The sequence below is a fragment of the Podarcis muralis genome, chromosome 10 (assembly GCF_964188315.1).
Source record: "Podarcis muralis chromosome 10, rPodMur119.hap1.1, whole genome shotgun sequence".
NCBI lineage: Eukaryota > Metazoa > Chordata > Lepidosauria > Squamata > Lacertidae > Podarcis > Podarcis muralis.
The window spans coordinates 40,944,307-40,965,911 of NC_135664.1; the positions used below are offsets into that span (position 1 = coordinate 40,944,307).

Below are 21,605 nucleotides of genomic sequence, written 5' to 3' on the forward strand. Positions count from 1 at the left end.
ATCCGTGAATACAGATTGTATTTCTTTTCTGAAAAACACAAGACCACAAACCAATCCCGGGTACCGCAGAGGTAAAGTACACGCTTTGCATTCTCATTGTCCCAGGGTCCCTTGGCTTTGCCTGCTATTTGTGTGGGACAGGGCTAAAAGGCTGAAATTCAATGCATACTTATTTGGGAATAAGTTCCACCGACTCAGTGGGTCTTCTGAGTAAATATGATAAAATGACACAATCACCGATGGTAGTTCCTTAGTTTTCTATAAATTCAGTTGTCCTTACCAAAATGTTGGTTTCACTCTCTCGTTTTAGTTAGGTTAAATGAATTAGATAGCAACAAGCAGTCCTTCTTCATTCACCAGATTGCAGCCAGGAGTACAAAGGCCTCAACAGGTTTCCCTCACAATTTTATTATCTTAATTGCATCTAAAATGCTTTGCAGCCATCAGCAAGCTTAAACCTGATATTCCTGTTTCCCCATCTAGAGGCTAGATTGTTTGTTTATTGTTAAGTGGGTGGAGCAGGTGTAATAAACCTTAATCTGTTGTACATTATAATTAGCAGGTGCAGAAATTAAGCAAAAATACCACTGTCTTTTCAATTGGCTCTACAGAAGCACACTATTAGGCAGGTAACAAAATTTAATGCACATATAAATTGTTCCTGGGTAATGGACTGCATTAAAGCTAATAAACTCAATAAATTAAAACAGAAGATAAAATTTCAATGCTTTTGCTTTATTGAAAGCTTCACCTTTTGAAGAGTATGGCATAAATTCCATAAGGAACCAAACTAGTAATTTCTCTCACCTGCCTCCAACAATTCCTTGTAGGTTTCCACTTCTTCATATTCTTCAACCATGTCCCAGCTCTGAGCAAAATAAAAAGGTGTGGATTCAAATTCTTGCCTAGCAGGTGTCTGGGATTACCCCAAAATGGTTGTTAAGGAAGAGAAGCAACTCCTCCAACTGGACCATCACCTTTAAAGACTGAGTAAGATACTGTCACCCCCAGTCTGTACTTCTGTTGTAAAATGAAAATTGTCATTAGCCATGGTTCTCAATAGACCCCATGCTTTAGCCCTTGGCAACTCTATACCAGAATTGTATAAAATGGAGTTAAGAAGATACCTGCTGGGCTTCAGGTTCAAGTCAGGTTATCAACTAAATCTACTTAATATATTTTATCACCATTATAATCAAGAGCAACATTCCTGCAGCAACACTGCGTGGTTACATCAAGGAATTGCAATATAATTATTCTGATGTTATAGCATGGCTATATAACTTCAGCGTAAGCTAAGCCACATGCTGTCTCACAAACTAATTGTACCTTTGCATGGGCATGTTCACACCCAAGAACAATGTATATGGGGGGGCAGGGCGAGGAACTGAGCTACAAAGAGCCCGAGGAAATAAAGGTGACTGAAAAATTAACGCAGCCAAGTATTCCTGAAGTTTATTCTTGCCAGGCATTCCCGATGTTCTAATTGGAGAAGAGCCCATCCAGTGGCAGGGCTGGAAAACAGGTCTTCCTATGCTAAGTCTGAACTGAAAGCAGGAAGGAGAGAAATACTATGTTGAAATCCAAGTGCTAGTTTTTCTTCCAAGACCAAAGAAAGCAGCATGTGGAAGGCAGGCAGGGATACTTCCTCCCACCCCACCATAATAGTTGACACTGGCACACAGAGCTAGACTTGCATGGGTGCCATTATGTAAAACCTGTTGGGATCCGAGTCTCAAAGTCTGTGTTGGCTCAAATGGAGGAAGGAGTGGCATGCAGCACACTTCCTGAATTCTCAGAATTACTCATTTTCTGCCTGAATTCTCAGAATTGCTGATTTCTTTAAAAACACAAAAAAACAAGTTTTCGTCAAACCATCAGATATACAGAATAACCTTAAGCCAATATGTACTAAAGCAAATACGAACATAAAATTTCCCCACTCCATAATATCCCATTTTTAGGCAAACATAAGATTTCAATGGCCAGTTCAAGGCTGGAAATAATTCTGGAAATAATTCCAGATATAAACAAATGCAGCCATAGTCTGGGAACCCCATCTTTCATCCATGTGATAGATAGGCATAGAGTTAGTTGCTTTCTGTTTCACAACAAACTTGTGCGTTAAATTTGTAGTTATGAATAAAGAATTCTTTTAAGGTGGGGAAACAGATTGAGAATTGCTTACTGAAGAGTATCCAGAGAGTTCAGAATACAGCAGGGAAATAAATACTACAAGCACATTGGAAACGGTAACATTGCAGGATAATTTTTTGTTAGGACCACAGCAGGGGAGGAACGGGTTAGACTCACACCCTGCAACTGCTATGCCTACGATGATCCCAATTATCAGCCCTTCTATTTGCATTTTTTACAATTTGCATGTTAATGCAAAGATGTATTTTTAAATATTGCATCTAGTCAGGCCTTCAGTATAAGGCAAATTCATGTGTTCAATTTAATCGGCATACTTTTTTTCAGGAAAAACAGTAAAGTTGTCATGTTATTTGTCACATTCTGCTATGCCACTTTGGTTACAAAAAAAATTCTTGCTTAAGTGAGAAAATATGTGAAGAGCCTCAGCAATACTGCAGTAAACAAAGGGTCTCAAGTACAAGCATGCATATTCTCTTTTCAGTAAGGAGTCGGAAAAAGTTTGCATTTGTGCAGTGCTTTTTTCAGGGGGTACGCAGGGATATGCATGCCCCTAAACATTTTGTGAATCTAAGTTTGACCTCATTGAGGGGCAGTATTTCAATATGAGTAGGAAAATGAGAGTACCCCTTAACATTTTTATTTTTATTTTAGAAAAAAAGGCACTGCATTTATGTGTTGCTTTGTATTCTCCCTCTCAAGGATCTCAACTCTGGTCCCCTGTAGTCCAAATTCAACACACTGTTAATTATGTAACATTGTCTTCCATTTGTCAGAAACATATTACACCTTCCCATAGCTTATTGAATGTAACCCTGTTCTCCGAATCTTCATTTTTGCAACGAGCAGGGCAAATTTCAATTTGGGGCACAAGAGGAAACGTGTTTTAAGCTTTTACTCTCATCCAGTCTGTAACGCATTGCTATAAGGCGTTTACCAGTTTGACAGTACAATCCTAACCAAATTTATTCAGAAGAAAGCCTGAGTTCAATGTGGCCCCCTCAGACACACCTCTTGGTACTCACCAAGGCCTCCTGACCCTAACAAATATTTAGACTGAGGGGGGTTTTTTTGCTTAGGGGGTTGGGAAATCACCTATTTTGTTTTGGGTCTGTGTATATTTGTTTCGGGTACATATGTGTTTGGCTTACGGGTTTGTTTTCTTTTTATTGGCGTATGTGTGTGATTCTGAGCATTACTGTTTTTTCTTCCTCTGCCAGATGGGTATTTTGCCGTGTCTGTCTACAATTTATTGGATTTCCAAATGTACCCCAGGGCCCCCCCAAAATTGAGACCCCCTGCCCTAGCAAGTGTGGTTAAATTTGCAGCCAGGCTTCCATCAAATCACTCACCAGGGCCCTTGCTGCACTGGCCACACCCTTCAGAAGGTGTGGAGAGGGAGGGAATCAAACCAGTCTCTCTGTAGGTTAGAAAATGCTTGTTATCTTATCTATGTTAATAAACTGGAGCCAAGAACTCAGGTTAAAAACAAGACTGGGAGAATGGAAGGTGGAGCTTGATTCACTTTCACTCTACAATCCTTGCGGTCACTGAGAAATGTCAGAACTGAAAGTTGTTTTCTAATCTGGAAGGGTCTAGGGCAAGGTGGATAAAAAGCAATGATTTTTTTTAAAAAAAATCTATTATTTTTAAAATTTTATTATTCCAAAAATGAAACCTTCATCTGGTTGTAAATATTAAGATTATACCAGCAAGAATGAGTCTTTCTGTAAAAAAAAAAAAAAGAAGAAGAAGATTTAAATCAAGTCTTATTGACTAGTGATTTAAATTGATTTGATTTAAAGCAAATCCACCCTGGTCTAGGATCAATAAAGAAATAGAAACAAACAAGGAAGTCGGGCAAATAATCAAGTTGCACACTTTTTTCCCCTTTGGTAGGGATTCCAACTTCAGGTTCCCTATTTAAATGATACCACTTTTTTTCTTTTTAAGATCGCTTGTATTTCCAAACAAAAGACGAAGGTTACATTTCAGCCGGCTGATGAAAAACCTTTGATATAGTTTAATGTATTTTACTGGTTGAGCCAATGCATTCAGAAGTCAGCATCGCTGAGATCAATAGAGCTTACTCCCAGGTAAGTATGCACAGTAGGGCAGTCATGCCCCCCAAAATTCATATTTAAGATACCAAATGATTTCTTATTGAAACACTGCCATCACTTCCTTCATTTTTGTACCAAATTTCTTACAGAAAATTAGACTACATCTTACTAGCAAAAAAAAATCTTCATTTCCCCACATTTTGAGGTTTACATAAGAATACAGGTAGATCAAGCCAAAGGCCCATTTAGTCCAGCATCGTTGTCCTCAAAGGGGCCACGAAGATGCTTGTATAAAGCCCCTAAGCAGAACCTTAGTGCAGCAGCAGCAGTTTTCCCTATTTGATTGCCATAGTGTTCAGAGGTTTACTGCCTCTGACAGTGGAGGTAGAACATAGCCCTCTTTTCTAGTAGTCACTGACAGCCTTATCCTCCATGAATTTGTCTAATTCTCTTTTAAAGCCATCCATGTTAGTGTCCATCACTATAGCTTGTGGGAGTGAATCCCATCAACTACATGCTGTGTTGATTTTATCTGTCCTGAATTTTCCAGTATCCAGATTCAATTTGGAAGTGAGGATAGCAGAGGAAAAGAAGGGGGATAACTCAAAAAGTTTTGAAAAAATACTGTGACATATTAAAATACTAGCCCAAGACACAAGTATTGAAAGCACTGCCACATAATCCTGCTAAATATGAAAATATCAACAATGGGACCCACCAGCTGCTATTACTCCAGAGGGAGGCTTTCTGTTCTCTGCATTTCAGTACTACAGTCGCTGCAGAGGGGAAAAGCAGATTTTGTTCTCAATTAAATACTGCAAGATCCCATAATTTTCCTAAGTAGTGATTAGGGTACTGGAATATGTACAGCTCTAGAATCAAATCCCCAATTGGTCTTGAAGTTCCCCGGCTGACCTTGGGCCAGTCACACTCTCTCCCAGCCTAACCTACCTTTTGCATGGTAGGCCAAAAAAGTGAGAACCTTGGGAGACTCCCTGAGTTCCTTGGAGGTAGAACATAATAAAAGAATAGGTAATTAATTAATCTACTTGCCAAAGTACAAGAACTCTAATGAGTCTTTTTTCTGTAATAAATCTGAGGGAGAGTAACTTCCTCTGTATTTTTATAATATTGCTTGCCCCATAACCCTTTGGAAATCCTTTTTTAGTGACCCCATATTTCTCTTCTCAGCAGGAAGCTGAAAATGTTTCTTGAAAATTCAAAGGATCATGAGAAAGTAAAAAGATGCTGTTTATATCTAAAAAAAAATAACAAGCAAAAACTGGATGAAGTCACATACCACAAATACTTAATAAAGACGTATTTGTCTCGGAATACATTGCAGAATTTTTTCAGGATGAATCAGATGAGCTTAAGGAAATTTTTCAAGTCTAAAACTAGGCCATATTAAATGAAACTGTCTTCCACAACATATTTGTTCCCAACTGTGCTCTGAATTTTTAAAAACACCCACGGACCTGTTCTGCTGACATTAATTCTAGTACGTACAAGACAAACCAAAAATGTAGGCAGTGCCTTAGGAATATTTACAGAGTTGTTGTCCCCCAGAAGGGAAACTAAAATTTCTGAACTAGAATTATTAAGTTATCCAATGTCAATAAATTATAGCTTAACTATAAGGTATATCCGTCTCATAATTGTATACTTAAGTAGCAACAAGTTTTAACATGTGCATGTATCTCAGAAGGTGTTTACTACAAATAATTTGATAATCATGCTTAGTCCTATGCAATTTACTCAGAGGTAAGCTCAGAGTTCACAAGGTAAGCTCATTAAATAAGTTCATGGTTCACAAGGAACTAGGCACAAGATTGGAGCCCAAATTTGAAGATAACAAAGTAGTAAATAGAATTCCAATGAACTGAAAATCTACTTTTAACCAGCTAGTGCTAGAAATAATGTACTCATGAGACAAAGTGCTCTAAACAGATATGCTTGCAAATTACTTTTCTCAACTCAGTCAAAAGCAAGAGATTTTAATATAGCATTAGAATTAGAAACATGGAAATCTACAATGCCGTTTTCTACTTTGCCACCTTACCCGTCTTGAACTGGACAAATAGCCAGTTACCTATTACTCTCTGCATGATGTGTTCAGGAAATGAATTAACACCTACAAATTTTAAAAATCCTTATAAACCAGATCCTGAGCATGTTTACTTAGACACAAGTTCCAGTGGGAATTGCTTCCTGGAAAGTAAGCCAAGAACCGTGGCCTTAGCTAGAAGCAAACCCCAAATATTTGAAGTAAACGTAGGGGTATCAAAGTCCTCCCTATTCATAACAATTGCTTACAACAGACAGATACAACGTAGTTTGAAGCACACATAAATATTTTACTTATTTATCTAGGAAACTTGCCTTTTCTACATAACAATTCAAAAAGGAGAACAAAAATGAAAACAGGATACAATCTAAAAATAACAAACCTATCTGAAGAAAATAATAAGTGGGAATGGAATACAACAACCAAGAAAACCGATCAGGTATTTAAACCATAAAATTTATTTATAAACCATAAAATGCCTATCAAACTGAACAAGTCTCTGAAGCCCATTTAAAGGAGTCACCGTCCTAAAATCTGGTAAATGGTCTTTCTTGAGGCCACTGGCTCAAACAACCTGAGAGCCATTCCTGAGAAAGTCCTCTCTATGGCAGCCACTAACTGTGATGATGATGATGATGATGATGATGATGATGATGATGATGATAATAATAATAATAATAATTTATTATTTATACCCCGCCCATCTGGCTGGGTTTCCCCAGCCACTCTGAGCGGCTTCCAACTGAATATTAAAAACAGTACAGCATCAAACATTAAAAACTTCCCTAAAGAGGGCTCCCTTCAGATGACTTTTAAAAGTAAAATAGTTGTTTCTTGCTTTGACATAGGCAATAGCACTCTAAGGAGGCAGGTACACATGAAAAAAGACACTCTTCCTCAAGTACCCTCTTCCCAGATCACTAAGAGTCATAAACACTTTTAATTAGGGAGTAAACCTCTCAAAGACTTACTTCTAAGTAAACATGGAAAGTACTGAATTGCGAAGTTAAGAACCAGCCCCTTGCATAGGAACCAAATGCAGATCAGAGGAGCTCACACAGAATTGGCATTATATGGCCCTAAATCCCAAAATTAGCCTGGGTGCTGCATTTTTAAAAGGTATGAGCCCACTTCTTTCATTATTTTCTCAGTAAGAAACATGAAGAGATTTTATTTTTGTATTTCCATGTAACAAATTGTCTAGAAGCAGATGGGTTTTATGTTGATGGATTAAAATGTTTCCATTGTTATGCTGTTTTACTCCCTCCATGGGGCTTCTTTATTTGTAATTGTTTAATTTAAATTGCATGGAAAGGGTAGGGTTTATGCTTTCTAAGTAAAATAAAAGTCAAATGTAATTCAAGGCCAGCATTACATTGGCTTCACCCTCCTGCCAGCCTGAGGAGGGAAAGATGTAAAGCATGATGAACACCCTGGATTTTCTATTAAAAATAAAAATACAGTGGAACCAAATGCTTAATGTATGATGTAGCCCTAAGTCTGAACCCTGTATTTACAACCATTCAGAGCTGCAGTTTAAGGCTGCAACTCTACACACACACAACTTGGGAGAGAGTATCTTTCATCTTTTATGTTGTTAACTGCCCTAAGAGCTACAGATACAGTGCTATATACAAATTTAATAAATAATAAATAGTAATAATCTCACTAGGACCAAATTCCACATAAACATGACTGGGTCTTGCTTGGGATAACATGCCACACATTCATAAATGTGATATCTCTATCACAATAACTTTTTGTGTTGCTTTCCTCCCGCCACAAAAGTTAAAGAAAAAGCTTTAAGCACACCATTGTTTTATTTTCAGTGCCTAAGGCATTATCTTACTATAGATTGATTGATTGATTGATTGATTGATTGATTTTTATTCAGTGGCTAATAGTAATTTATAGAGTAGAACTCTCATTAACAATATTTCACTGCATTCAGTACCAACTAGTAAAACAGGTTCCTAGTCTTTTACAGGTTCTAAACCACCACAAGCAGGTGCCAAAAGGTTTTTCTTAATACACATCCTTAAAGGAAACAGTGATGGTGTGTTTGTAGGAACCTGTTTTCACTGTTCATGCATATGATGCAGTATCAAGCCCAATGCCAATTACATGGGAAAATTCTCCAACAAGACAGAAACAAATTGCCTTCATTCTGTGGGCTTTACTAAACTTGGTGAGGTGGTGGAATAATGTTTGGTTATTCACAGTGCCCCCCTTATGGGCAATTTCATTTTGTTCACTAGGAAGAATGGATCAGTTGTTTCCTTTGCCACTTTGCAACCTAAATCCTATGTTTATTTGGAATGAAGCCCCACTGTGTTCAACAGGATTTATTTACAAGTGAATGTACAGGAACAAATCATTAGAAATGATTATAGATTTTCCCCAGTACAAACTCATTGGCACACCATGCCCATTCCTTCTGGGGGAAAGAAGCGGATCTAAAACGGCTAGCTTACCACATTTTGAAGGAATGCACATTACCTATTCGACCATTAACAACAGCGATTTCGTTGCCTCTTAAACCGGAACCTCTGGGCCACTGCACACTTTCAAACGAAAAGCCCCAACCGATCACCGTGTCACAATCGCACACACGTACTCGGCGAAGGCAGTGTACACGCAACGCGAAGCTGCGCGGCCAATGGTGGCTTACCAGAGTACGTACACGCGTCTGCCACGTACACACAGAACAGATTCGCGCGCCATCGACACGCAGGTTCGGCATAGCTCCCCGCGATGAAGGAACGGTCACATATCTCCAGCTAGCCCAACCAGTTTCGTACAACACATTTCACAGAATCGTCAGTTGAAAGGGACTCCCAAAGTCATCTAGTCCAACCCTCTGCAATACAGCCATCCCCGGGTGGTCTCGAACCACCAACCTTCTGGTTAACAGCCAGATGCACTAACCCATTGGGCCACTGGCACGTTTCTCCGGTCAGTTCTCTTTCAATAGCTACAGACATCTCTCTGACAACAACAACAAAAGCTGCAGCATCGACTCCTTTCCATTGGCAACCGGTCAGTCGGAAGAAATGGCTGCTTCCTAGCAATTGCAACCCCCCCCCCCATTTTCAGGGGCGGGCGGGCGGGCAGACGAGGCTGTTATTCAGGGCGACAGGCGCTTATGTTTTGTTTTTGCAACCGCACCACTTCCCTCCCACTCCTATTGTGAGGAGGAGAGCGCGAGAGAAAGGAGCGGCGGCCGCGGCTGCTGCAAGACGAGCCCCATTGAAAGCCGAGGCGCAGGAGCCGGGCTGTCACGTGACGCGGTTCCTGGAAAGTTCTTGGAAAGCGGCCTTTGCATTTTTACCATTCGAGGAAGGGAGGGAGCGAAGGAAGGCGGCGCAGGAGACGGGCAAGGAGGAGGCGGCGGCGGAGCGGAGCACCCACTTCGCTCCCGACGACGCGCCTCCTTGTTTTGAAGTTTGTCGAGCTGAGAAGCCATGCAAGGACCCCCGCCCGCCCCCCTTGAAAGCTGCCGGCCCCAATTCATTCAGAGCAAATAAATAATATGCAGCGAGTCCGGGGGGGGGAGGGGTGTTTGAAGCGTTCCCCACGTGCATTCTGTCCTCTTCGTTATGCCTGCCTCTCCCCCCCCCCCCCGTCACCCCTACCCGGCGGCGGGGTTGGTAGCGTGTGCGCGCGCGCGCGCGCGCCAGCGAGAAAATCCCTTCAGCCCGCCGGGAATTGTTTGCTGGGCGTCACGGCGTCACATGCAGATTTCCTGCCCTTGGTAGTAACAGCCTTTTGCAGAGAAGGATAACCTGCGCTCGCCTGCCTGCCCCCGCTGCGAGAGAGCCAGGCTTGCGGGGGGGGGGGCTGGAGAGAGACAGAGCCGCCGCTGCTGCTGCCGCTGCTGCCCGATCCGTCTCCGCCCAGCCAGCACCGCGCTTCTCCCTCTTGCAACAAAAGCGAGGCTGAGCGCGCTGGCGGGCGAGCGCCTGCGTTGGCCTCCCGGGTTCCCAAAACAAAGGCGAGCTCCTGCAAGCGCCTTCGGCCAGTGCGAGGAGAGAGCAGCGGGGCGGCCGGGCGGGGAATCCATGCGGCGCTTGCAGGCGGAGGTAAGAGTTTTCCGGAGTGCGCGCGGCCCCCCCCCCCGGCTCGCCCCCGGGGCCGCCCACCGCGTGTTTCCTCGACAGCAGCCCGCGCGCCTGGCTGCCTGGAAAGCGAGGAGAAGGCGCTCCACCTTGAGGCCAGCCAGAGGGAGCCCGATCGCGCTGTCCCGGGTCTGGCCCAGGTGGAAACCGGCGAGGGGCCCTTCCCCACCTTCTCTAGTGCTTGCCCGAAGGCGGGAGAGCCGCCTCCCCTGCGAGGAAATCAGGGCGAAGCGGGAAGGACCTCTTGCGCTCGCTCTCCTTGCAGCGGATGCTCTGCAAGGCGCCCCAGCCTAGCGGGAATCCGCAGGAGCGCTCCTAAGCGGCCACCGGCTCTTTTTCTCTCCCGCAGGGTTGCAGGTTGCTGGCGGCCGGGATCCGGATGGGCTGGGGCAGCCGCCGGGGCCTCGGGGCCGGGGCACGGCGCTCCTAGCTCGCTCGCTCGCTCGCCCTCCCCCTCTCCCAAATCTCGATCCCCCAAATGACCCTGCGCACGGACGAATCCTCGGATGGCACCGACAGGACTGGGCCCCAGTGGGAGGCTGCCGGAGCAGCAGCAGTGGCGGCGGAGCCTTCCGAGGAGGAGCGCCTGGAGTTGGCCATGCGGGAATTGAGGCTCGCAGGTAAGTCCGATTGGGAGCAATCGTGGCCTTGGCGGGGTGAAGGTCGCTCCGGGGTGACCAAAGAGGAAAAGGCTGGGGGTTTCTGCTTTTGCTGCGCTCCCCGAACAATGGCCAGATACAAAGAGGGGACTTGGGCGGCTGTGGGAACCGGAGGGGCTCCTCGCCTCCTTCCCAGCCAGTGCCTTCGGGGCTGTAGCGTGGGAAGGGCTGGGAGGAAAAGCGGACATGGATCGGGTACCCGAGGGGGCGAGCGCGACATCTGCGCGCGTTCTGTAGGATCGGGAAATGGGACGCGCAACTTCGGGGGCCGCGCGTCGGGGGAGGAAGAGCAAGAGCTTTGGCTCGAGATGCGAGTCAAAAATACCCCGCAAGCCTGAATGCTTCCCCCTCCTCCCCCCTTTGCCATTGAGGAGGCTCCCTCGAAAGCTGCGTCGCTGTTTTCGTTCCGATCAATCGCGACCTAAAATAACGAGCGGAGCAAGGTAAAAAACCACCCATCTTGTATAGCGATCTCAGGGCGAGGCTTTGCGAAGGAGAAGAAAACGAAAAATCCACACTCTCCCTTTCTAAGCGTTAAAGAAACTTATATAGTGGTGTGCCACAACTTCGTTGTGTCTTGGCTTTCACGTTTCGGATTGGGAGGCGTGAATACGTGTGGATTACAGTGGTACCTCGGGTTACAGACGTGTATCATGCGGGGTGTCGTGTATTAGGATTGCTTCAAGGATAACGGTGCCTCTCAAAGGCTGTCTTTTAACTTGTTGGGCAGCCTTCTCTGTGAATCGAGAGTCGCTGGAGACTTTCTGGGGAAACAGAACTGTGTCTTGAGCAGAAAACAGTTTAATTTGTTCAGTGTAGTTATGGAGCAGAATCTCTCACATGGACAGAATATTCGCTTAAAGTCTTTCAGCTTATTATGTCCTACATTTCTTCCAGGAAAGGCTTTTCAAGAGGGCAGTGATTAGAATTTTACTGCCTTGTCATGGGAATTTGTGCAAACAAAGAAAACAGTTTTCCTACAAAAGCTAGACAGCAAAATATTCTCTTTAGTTTTAAAAAAAAGATTGAAGATGTGGGAAGTTATTACCTGAAAGGGATGGCTTCCCCATCCCTGATTTGTTTTGCCCAAGTAAAGAAGAATCTTTGGCTGTAAGTATGCCTGCATCTGTAAAGATTATATTGTGCTTTGCTGTTGTGCTCTCTGCATATAGTTTCAGGCACCAGAACTTTGTTGGGGTACTTTGGGGTTAAAGTTACTGTTAATCAAATAAGACACATTGCAGGATAGCATGAGCTTAAGTACTTCTGTCACTTGTTATAGCACTTGAGCAGACCAATTCTGTGCACACTGCTGACTCAAGTAAGCCCCTCAGTGTTGAATGGGACTTATTCTCAGGTAGAGACATGCAGGACTGCAGAGGAAAATTGTTCTTGTCCTTGAGACAGGCCCCTTTCACTAAGAGTGAGAGACAGTGAGTTGTTCAGGGCCACCCAGTAAGTGTTTGGTTCAGCAGTGTCTGGAAAGGGATGGGGGTCCTTCTAGTGGAATCTACTTGAGTAACTTTGTTTTCCTCCTCTTATCAGGATGGTACTGGGGTAACTTGAGTGTTGTCGAAGCCAAGGAGAGATTACAAGATACATCTGAAGGGACTTTCTTGGTCAGAGACAGCTCGCACTCTGAGTACCTGCTTACTATTTCAGTAAAAACGTCAGTCGGACCTACTAACCTACGCATAGAGTTTCAAGATGGCAAATTCCGACTGGATTCCATTATCTGTGTTCGGTCAAGGCTCCGGCAGTTTGACAGTGTGGTCCACCTGATTGAATATTACGTTCTTATGTGCAAGGACAGAAGAACTGCGTCTGAAATGCCTTCCAATGGAACAGTCCACTTGTATTTGAATAAACCTCTCTGTCATTCAACTTCATCTCTACAGCACTGCTGTAGGGTAGCTATAAACAGATACACTAATGAGATCCAGGAACTTCCTTTGCCAACAAGACTGAAGGAATTCTTGAAGGAATATCAATATCGGATATAAATATATCATCTACTCTGCCTCACTTTTTTTTAAAGATATGAATACAGTTTTATGAAATCAAAAGCTCTGTGCAGTCAGCTGCAAAAAAATGTATTGTGTAAGGTCATTCTGAAAATAGAATGTGTGGAAGTGGCATGGGGTGATGTAGCTTGAACTCCACAGTCAAAACTTTGCAGCAGAGTAATCTCTGCTGTTTCTCCTGATTGGCCAGTCTCTTAAACCTCATTGAGAAAAGTGCCTGTGTTGCAATGAGGTTGAGATGCAAGCAGAGGAAAGGTTTGTCACTCTTCCACATCCATGCCTTCCTTTGGCTCTTAAAATCCTACTCCTTTATATTGGGGCAGTCCTGCATCTAAAAGTCAGGTCTACCAACATATGTCTTGTTTGGCCCTGCCACATTTGACTGGCTTTCTCTTTTGAGAACCAATGGGAGCATTCTTCCTGTACTACCAACAACAACCAACTAATTTAAGCGTTCTGTTAGTGGTGTGGCTGTCTTTGAAAAATCACTTCTGTACGAAGGGTGGGATTTGTGTGATTCATCACCAGTGATGTCATAGGCGTTACCTAACGCATGTCCCTGAGACTTGTGCAACCGCATTGCAAATAGCAATCTCGATCGATACAGTACCTTGTGGGAGATTCACTTTTCCCACTGACAAAATACTGTAGTTCGAGAGCTGAGAAGGTGCAAGTGTCTTCTCACCAAAAGGGCTAAAGTGAGAGCAAACATCTGGATCCCATGCAGCACATGACTTCCTAACTGCAATTATGGCACTCCAAACTTCAAAATTTCTGTAGGAGAACCTAGACACTGGGACATAAATTTCCAGATGAAAATAAACAACTGGCACAGAAGTTCTTGGTGGGGTGGCAGTTCTATAAGGAATGGGTTAACTGTCTGATTTTAAGATGAGCTTGAGGCTGCCTAAGATGCTGTCTTCTTACAGCATTAATTGCAGCCTGTTCATTCAGTTAAGAACTTGTTCATTTTAGTTTATGGCTGAAAATTGGGACATTGTAGAACATAATGGATATTTTACAACATTGTAACACCAGAGTTTTGTTCATATTTACCCCCAAATGTTGATCTAGCAATGCTTTCTGATTCTGAATAACTTATGAAAACCTTCTGATCAGCCCTACTCATTTTTGCTTGGAAATAAGTGTTCTTGGGTTGCAGCCAGGTCTCATTTGGGACTGTTCATGGAATAGAGTTCTAAGCAGACGTGATTAGGATCAGGTTGTAAGACAGCTAATCACATTGAACCAGAATTAATGGACTCTGCTTACTTGTACATAGCTACAATGATCTCCCTTCAACATATGGGGACTGTACTACATTGAATAATCTAATTAAAAGGGAACCTTATTTCAAATAAAGCTGAATTGAAAAAGCAAACCCTTCACTCTCTTTTACAAGGGCCCAGTGGATCATTTTTATATTAGGGTAGTATACCAAGGTTTTTGTTAGCGTGAAAGAGAACTCCTTTTTTGTTTTAGATCCACTTACTGCCTATAATAGGCCTCCCTTGAATGAGACTTTATATAAGCCTAGACTGCGGCCTTGCAGTTGTGGTTTCCATGCCTGATCATGGATAGCAGCAATTATAACTTCCTTCTACAGTGTAGAATTTTTTTATTCTTATTTCCTTGAAATGCAAGAAAGCTTGTGTGATCTAAAGATTGTGTTTTCAAGGCTGTAGCTGTCAGATTTCAGATTGTATTAAATAAAGTAAACAATTGCAGAGGCTGCATGTCCTTAATGTGTTTGGGTTATTCGGAAAGTATCTTGTACAGTGCTTAAAAAAACATTCCTTGCCTTCCTTCATCTCCATTGAGAAATATGTGACAAAGAGAAATCTCATTATATCACATTTTGTACACATTTCAAAAATTAGGTACCTAACATGTGATTGGTGGTGTTCGTTCTAGTGTACTTTCTGTGCTCCACAGTTTTTGTCTAGTGTATTCCCACAACAACATTAAAGTTTAAAAGCACCGAATGTGTTACTGAATTCCCGCAAGTCAAATACTACTACATATATACTACATATACAACTACATGTAACGTTCATAATTTGGCACTTATGAGGTTAAATAGAAGGGTTAAGACAGGTCTTGCTGGATCAGACCAAAGATCCATGTACTTCAGCATATTATTTCCCTCCAGTAGCCTGTCAGCTGCCTTTGAGAAGTCCACAAGTAAGGAAATAGATTTTCCTCACAGTGGTGACCTAGCATCTGGTATTCAGTGGCATTCTGATGGTAAACCAGAAGCCTCCACCCATCTATTATGCTTGATAGTGATTTGTAAACCAACGCTCTTGTCTATTAGAGCTGTCTGAGCTAGTGGTCAGCACCGCAGGTTACAGCTGAATTCCATGAATTCATTATGTGTTGTGTGAAGAACGAATTGCTTTTGTCTGTCTTGTCTGTCTTGTCAGTCTGCTGGTTAGCCTGCACTTTGAACGTTGGTTTTATGAACAAAGGGGGAAATGTTTCTATCTGCTTACTTTATACTAGGCATATTAACTGCATACAACATTGTACTGTAAAATCCTATGCAAGTTTACTCAGAAGTTCAATGGTATGCAATATTGCTTTAGGACTGAAGTTGGGGGCTCCTTGTATCTGTATTCTGCTTTCCCCCCTTTCTAGCTGAAGTTTAAATAAGTCATGACGAGAAGAAGCAACAAAAACTCTGATCTCCTGAAGATTTCTCAGCCCTGTGACAGATAGTTAGACAAACTTTTTATTTTTATTTTTTATTTTTTTACCCCAGCCCTCCAAAGCTTTGGTTAATCTGCAAGAGTTAGAGTAAGATCACACATTTATTAAGTACACAAGCAGTCTTGGTCTTCCTTGGGTATATATTTGTGGGGATAAATGTAGGTGATCCACAGAGATAATGAACATGGCTGGCAGCAGTTTATGTGATTTGGCCAAATCTGTGCTCACTTGGTTTCTACATTCCTTTGTTTTGGGCAACTTTGTCAAGCAGAACCTTCTGTCTCTTGAATCAAGTAATGAGGGACTTGCAATGTGAGATCATCCCAGAGTCCTCAGGAACAAATTGCATGTTAACATGGTGCTCTGCCACATCAAGGGAACTAATGTGCTTCCTCCAACCCAGCTGGTATCTGAACTACCGGTATATCCCTGTATCCACTACATCGTTCAAAAGGACTGGGGAGGGGACTCACTTCTCACAGGGTGCTGAATATACAGGAGAGCAAGATGTTTTGTGTCTATTCTGGCTGAACCTAAGGAAAATGTAAAGGCCCTGGCTCTTGGTAGGGGGCCTTAATGGAGCTGGCAAATGTTAAAGCCTGATGATTGATGGTGCCGACACAAATACATGCGTAGAGAATGCCAGTCCCATTTGTTAAGTGCAAGAAGTTTTGCTAATGTAACCTGGTTCTTGGATATGTAAAAAAGAGTAAATAACAAGAGTCTAGATGGGGAACCTGTAGCCCTGTAGCTGTTATTGGACTCTCATCAGTGCCAGCCTGCATAGCCAATAGTGAGGGATGATGGGAATTATAGTACAACAGCACCTAGTGGTTCACAGGTTAACTACCCCTAATCTAGACAAAGAATTATCAGTTTAAGAAGAAGTGCAACCACTAAAATTGGAAGAGGTTGAGCATGTCATTTTTGTTTCAAACTTAAAAAAAACCAGAAGCTTGACTTTTGAGTTGGAGGGTTTTGTTTTTGTTTAAAAATGGTTTGTGTCTTTAGGGCTATGCAGATACATCTGTCAATCTAGGATCACAGCCTGATTTGCATATTTTGGGAAAATGCTTCTGTTATAAGCAAGTGTGATGATGTGTAAGCACTCAGTTCATTGGAAACATTGGCTATAAGTCATTCCCCCCCCCCCCCCGTTCTTTTACACACACGTCACACATTGCCCCCGTGCTGTCTTGTGTGTTCAGAATAAGTGCCCTGGTTGGTGGGAAGAAGCCTGCATGGGCGTGCTCATTGACTTCACTGTCCTAAGCAGAGTGGGGATCCTGTGGCTCTCCAGATGCTTCTTGGAGTCCCAACATCTGGATCCCTTCTCATCTCTGCCTTGAAGCCAGCAGCAATGGAAGCAGCACCTTACAGCCACAGGCCCCACATCAACCCTGCTCCTACTCCCAAGCAGATGAAAGGAACCTAGAAGAGGAGAAGCGGAAGGACCATACTATGATTCACAATAAAATGTCTCTCTCACTGTTCCTTCTCACAAACTGGGATAGGAAGTCTTCCATTCTTTTAGCATTGGTAACTCCAAACCATATCTACGTATGTTTTTTTTGTTGTTGCTGGTTCAGCTTAGCAAAGAGAAGGGAAGAAACTAGCTTTCACCTTACCCGTAAGAGGCACAAGAGACTGCTAAGAGACTAGGCAAGTTAGATATGTTTCTAATGAACAAATTCAGAGACATTTCACATTTTTTGCCTCCAAACTGCTGCTCAATAGCCAACTGAAAACCAACTTAGCCCTAACAGATTAAATTTGGTGGCACAAGTTTATTTGGTTTGGTTTTCTTAAAAGAAGGGCAGCAACACATTACATGCATGCTTCCTTATTTTATAAAATTAAACACTTTACTGTTTCTTAAACCAGGGATGGGGAAGCGGGTGCCCAGGGACCAAATGTGGCGCTGCAGGCCTCTATGTCTGGACCTCTTGGCCACGGCTCTCCCTGGCCCAATTTGCATCAAGTGTTTTTGCCTGCTTGGAATGTGTCCTTAAGTTCTGATAATGCCTTTTGCTTGACTGTGTGGAAGGTAGAGAGAGGTGTGTGAAAGCATATTGTTGCACCACCCCAATTTCTGAGCGGTGTAAGATTCTAGGGATTCCAGGCACTTACCCTGGGTTTCGTGTTTCCTTTTGGAAATGAAAGACTGTGGTGTCTTTAGGATAGATGGCTTATTTACACATATATACACCCTGAGCCTACGATGAAGGGGTTCACAGTATCAACACCCCAAAGAGGTCTTGCTTCTCCCAAAGCCACAGCCATAGATTCAAACAGAAATAAACCATTGTGCTCTGACTACAGCTTTATGCCATTAACCACCTTGCTGAATCCAGGGATTCGATATCTGGCTTGATTAAATTCTAGCACTCACTGGGTCGAGGAATTTAAGGGAATCTGGCACCCCAAAACTCATAACTATATATAGGAAGTAGCCTGCTGTACGAAGAGAAATTTGACATTTCTTTTTGCTCCATTCACTTTTTACTCTCTGCCTGCCCACTACTGGCATGTGGTCCCAGATGGTTGCTCAGAAAGTACTGCAGCCGTCAGGCTGAAAAAAGATTCCACATTCCCGTCTTAAATTAACCATGCAATTTATTTATTTATTTGATGTGTTGAACCTCTTGCTATTTTTAGTGGAATTTGAAGACATTCATTCTCTGGCATTAGTCATCAGTGTTCAAAAGATAACAGCATTTTGAGAATACGTTATTACTTTGTCTCCAGTTTTGGCTGGCAAATCCTGTGCTCCAATCCCAAGTATGCAATATACAATTGTAGAATTTATTCCAACACAATGTATTTGGAATCAAAAGTTTATTTTCCCAAGGTCATAAGACTTATCCAACAGATATCCTGTTTTGTTACCTGCTATATAAAAAGCGCTGATCAGCTTGTTCATGTACATATATTGAAGTAATACAGGTGGTACTTAAAGCATGTTTAACAAACTTTTTAAAAAATGGATAATTATTTTAACATGTATACACTTTTTGTGTATGGTTTTCTTTATCAAAACTACCATATCATCCACACTGATCTGAAGCTTAGGGATTCACTGAGTCCTAAACTGCTTGGGAAGTCAATGGCTAAATCAGAATTTGATGTGATGTCTAATTTCGTTCCTTTCTCCACCAGTTTATGAAAATCCTGTATTGTCAGTTGGTCACCCCATTTCTGAACAGCTGTGGTGAACATTATGTACTTCCTTCTTGGCAGGCTATCAAGCTCTGGGTCATTCAGATGTTATGAAGAAGTACAATGTATTTGGTTTGGAATCAAAGCTGTTTGTGGTGACATCTACCTACCCTGTTCACAATATTCACCCAAGCCTGGTCAAATGAGAACATGGTAACCACTTTTGGCTAAAAACCTCAGGGGACTCGGCTCCCAATTAAGTTTTTTGGGAAACAATAAATGGATTTCCATGAGGAGTCTTGGAAGCCATTATTTAACTCACCAGATCCTTTGTTTCCCAGTAACTACTACATATTTGTTTTAAATCATATTTCAGCATAAAACTTGAGAGTTTTTAAGAATGATAGGTGGCCAACAAACACTGAGTCCTTAAACGGGGCTTGGCATGAAAGGCAAATCTCAGGTTTAAATGAGGTGGCTTGGCACCAAACGGTGTTGAAGAAAACAGTGTGACTCGATCCTCACCAATACATCCAACACACATTTAAAGCACATGACTTCTCCTCAAAGAAGCCTGGGAAAACTGCAGCTCTGAGGGGGGAAACTACAGTTCCCATGATTCTTTGGGGGGGGGGAATCACATGCTCTGAATGCACTTTAAATGTATTATGTGGATTTGCTATTTGATAATACAGTACAAAATTAGGAATTCTATAGCATGAAAACATTTTTGATCATTTCTGCAGTGTTCAAAATGCATGGGAAGCACTGTGGGTTTAAGGGGTTGCAACGTTTGCAAACCAGAACAACTGTCACAGGCACCACACACCACCAGTAATTGGGCTTGAAAGAAGTGGTTTTGTGGGGTTTTTTTAGAAGAGGGCAAAACATATACAGGAAGGTGGACATATTTAGTGATCTACGTATAATGGAAAGACAGTAGTTTTGTTCCAAGCCTTGGTACAGTTCCTAGATACCCTAGTTCAAACTGAACAAGTAAGCATGATCAGGTAGAGCAAGTAATACTGTACCTGCTATGACTCACACGCAGGCAACATTTGACATTTTTGACACTTGGTACATTAAGCACGGAAGCAAACACTGACATCCATTATGAAAAGAAATTGCATTTAATAGCGTTCAACGTACTGTGAGTCACAGATCTGTCATTTATTAAATACAACAATTTCAAATAGAAGGGTGAAGTAAATGGTGAGGGAGAGATGTTAATAATTTTTGTGACCTATTTTTGAGAACCAGAAACTGGCAAGTCAGAGATTGCTGGTATGGTGATGCACATGGTATGTAAGCTGGACAGATTCTGGTTCATCCCCATGGTTTTAAATGGCCACTTCAGGTCCTTCCATTGCCTTCAGTGTGCATTTAATAATAATTGTCATTGGGACCACTGTGTTCAGTTGACTAAGTGGTTAGATGAGTCAGTTTTGACTGATTAAAAATGTATTCCCAATGAAAACAGACATTTTTTTTAAAAAAAGATATAAATGCTCACAAAAACCACACCATACTCAAAAAGGCACTTTCCCTTTCTAAAGCCTCTACAGAGTTACTGGAGATGGTGAAAGGTTAGATGATATTTGCAGCAGGAGCTTCATAATAGAGCTTGAAAGCAAGGCTAGAAGGGTGGAGAACGGCCAAACTGCATGCCTAATTAGGTCCGCCAGGCCTCTCCATTTTGGCCAAGCCATGCCCCACAGCCCTAAACCTGACATCGTTTATGACACCAGCTGTAGATTAAGTAGAAAGCTGGTAGAAGCCAAAAAAGCATTTATGCCTGCAAAGCATAGTGCCCAGGGTTTTGAAAGACCCAACAATCAGATCACACCTTAAGGCAGGGACAGGATAAGGTCCCAGCAGCCCTCTTCAGCATGGCCAATGGAAAGCGAAGGTGGAGTCAGTGTAAATCAGAGGGACACATGTTTCCCATTCCTACCCTATACAGTGGTAACTCGGTTGTCAAACTTAATCTGTTTTGGAAGTCCGTTTGACTCCTCGAACAGTTCAAAAACCAAGGCGCGGCTTCCTGCACTCAATTGGAAGCCACATCAGATGTTCGGCTTCCAAAAAATGTTCGCAAACTGGAACACTGCGGTGTTCAGGAGCCAAAGTACCACTGTACAAGCTTTCTTCTGGAATATTATTATTATTATTACTCCACCCATCTGACTGGATTGCCCCAGCCACTCCAGATGGCTTCCAACACATCTAAAAACATAATAATGGAAAGAAGTACATTTACTACTACTCCCAGTCTTTTGAACAAGTATCTATACTGTGATGTCGATTGTGACATTGCATTTCACTAGCTAATTTTGATGGTGAAGTTGACAGAATTGCCGTGACTTGTTTGTTCGAAGCCTGCATCTGATAATACCAGGTGGATTATGAGGACGCCTTGCCTCCAAACACAACGAGGCAGGAACATCACTACATCACAGCCTACGCTGTTTTCAGCCTCAATTTCAGCACCAGACCACAATGGTGATAAAACCACTGGTCCACATTGCAGGAGTGTTGCAAACCACAAAGGCTGCGTTTCACCAGCTAATTTTGAGAAGCTGACAGCTGTGACTACTAGTCTCAGTCCGCATCTGACCTGTGGAGATTCATGATCCAGGGTGGGTTTC

The 21,605-nt window shown here is 42.5% G+C and overlaps 1 protein-coding gene and 1 long non-coding RNA gene across 3 annotated transcripts; one reads left to right on the forward strand and one right to left on the reverse strand.

Moving 5' to 3' along the window:
• Positions 1–807: 807 nt before the first annotated feature.
• LOC144328974 (uncharacterized) lies at positions 808–9,563 on the reverse strand. The gene is made up of 2 exons (XR_013394368.1): positions 8,957–9,563; positions 808–868 (listed from the first exon to the last, which is right to left on the reverse strand). It is a non-coding gene; the product is annotated as an uncharacterized LOC144328974 (long non-coding RNA).
• A 351-nt stretch (positions 9,564–9,914) lies between these two features.
• SOCS2 (suppressor of cytokine signaling 2) lies at positions 9,915–14,816 on the forward strand. Of its 2 annotated transcripts, none has more exons than XM_028746070.2 (3): positions 9,915–10,039; positions 10,753–11,023; positions 12,608–14,816. In XM_028746070.2, the coding sequence occupies exons 2-3, from the start codon at positions 10,882–10,884 to the stop codon at positions 13,063–13,065; spliced, it is 600 nt and encodes a 199-aa protein (XP_028601903.2). In that variant the 5' UTR covers positions 9,915–10,039; positions 10,753–10,881; the 3' UTR covers positions 13,066–14,816. The 2 variants fall into 2 exon arrangements, with proteins under 2 accessions (XP_028601903.2, XP_028601905.2); XM_028746072.2 differs by lacking the exon at positions 9,915–10,039 and adding an exon at positions 10,144–10,367.
• Positions 14,817–21,605: the final 6,789 nt, after the last annotated feature.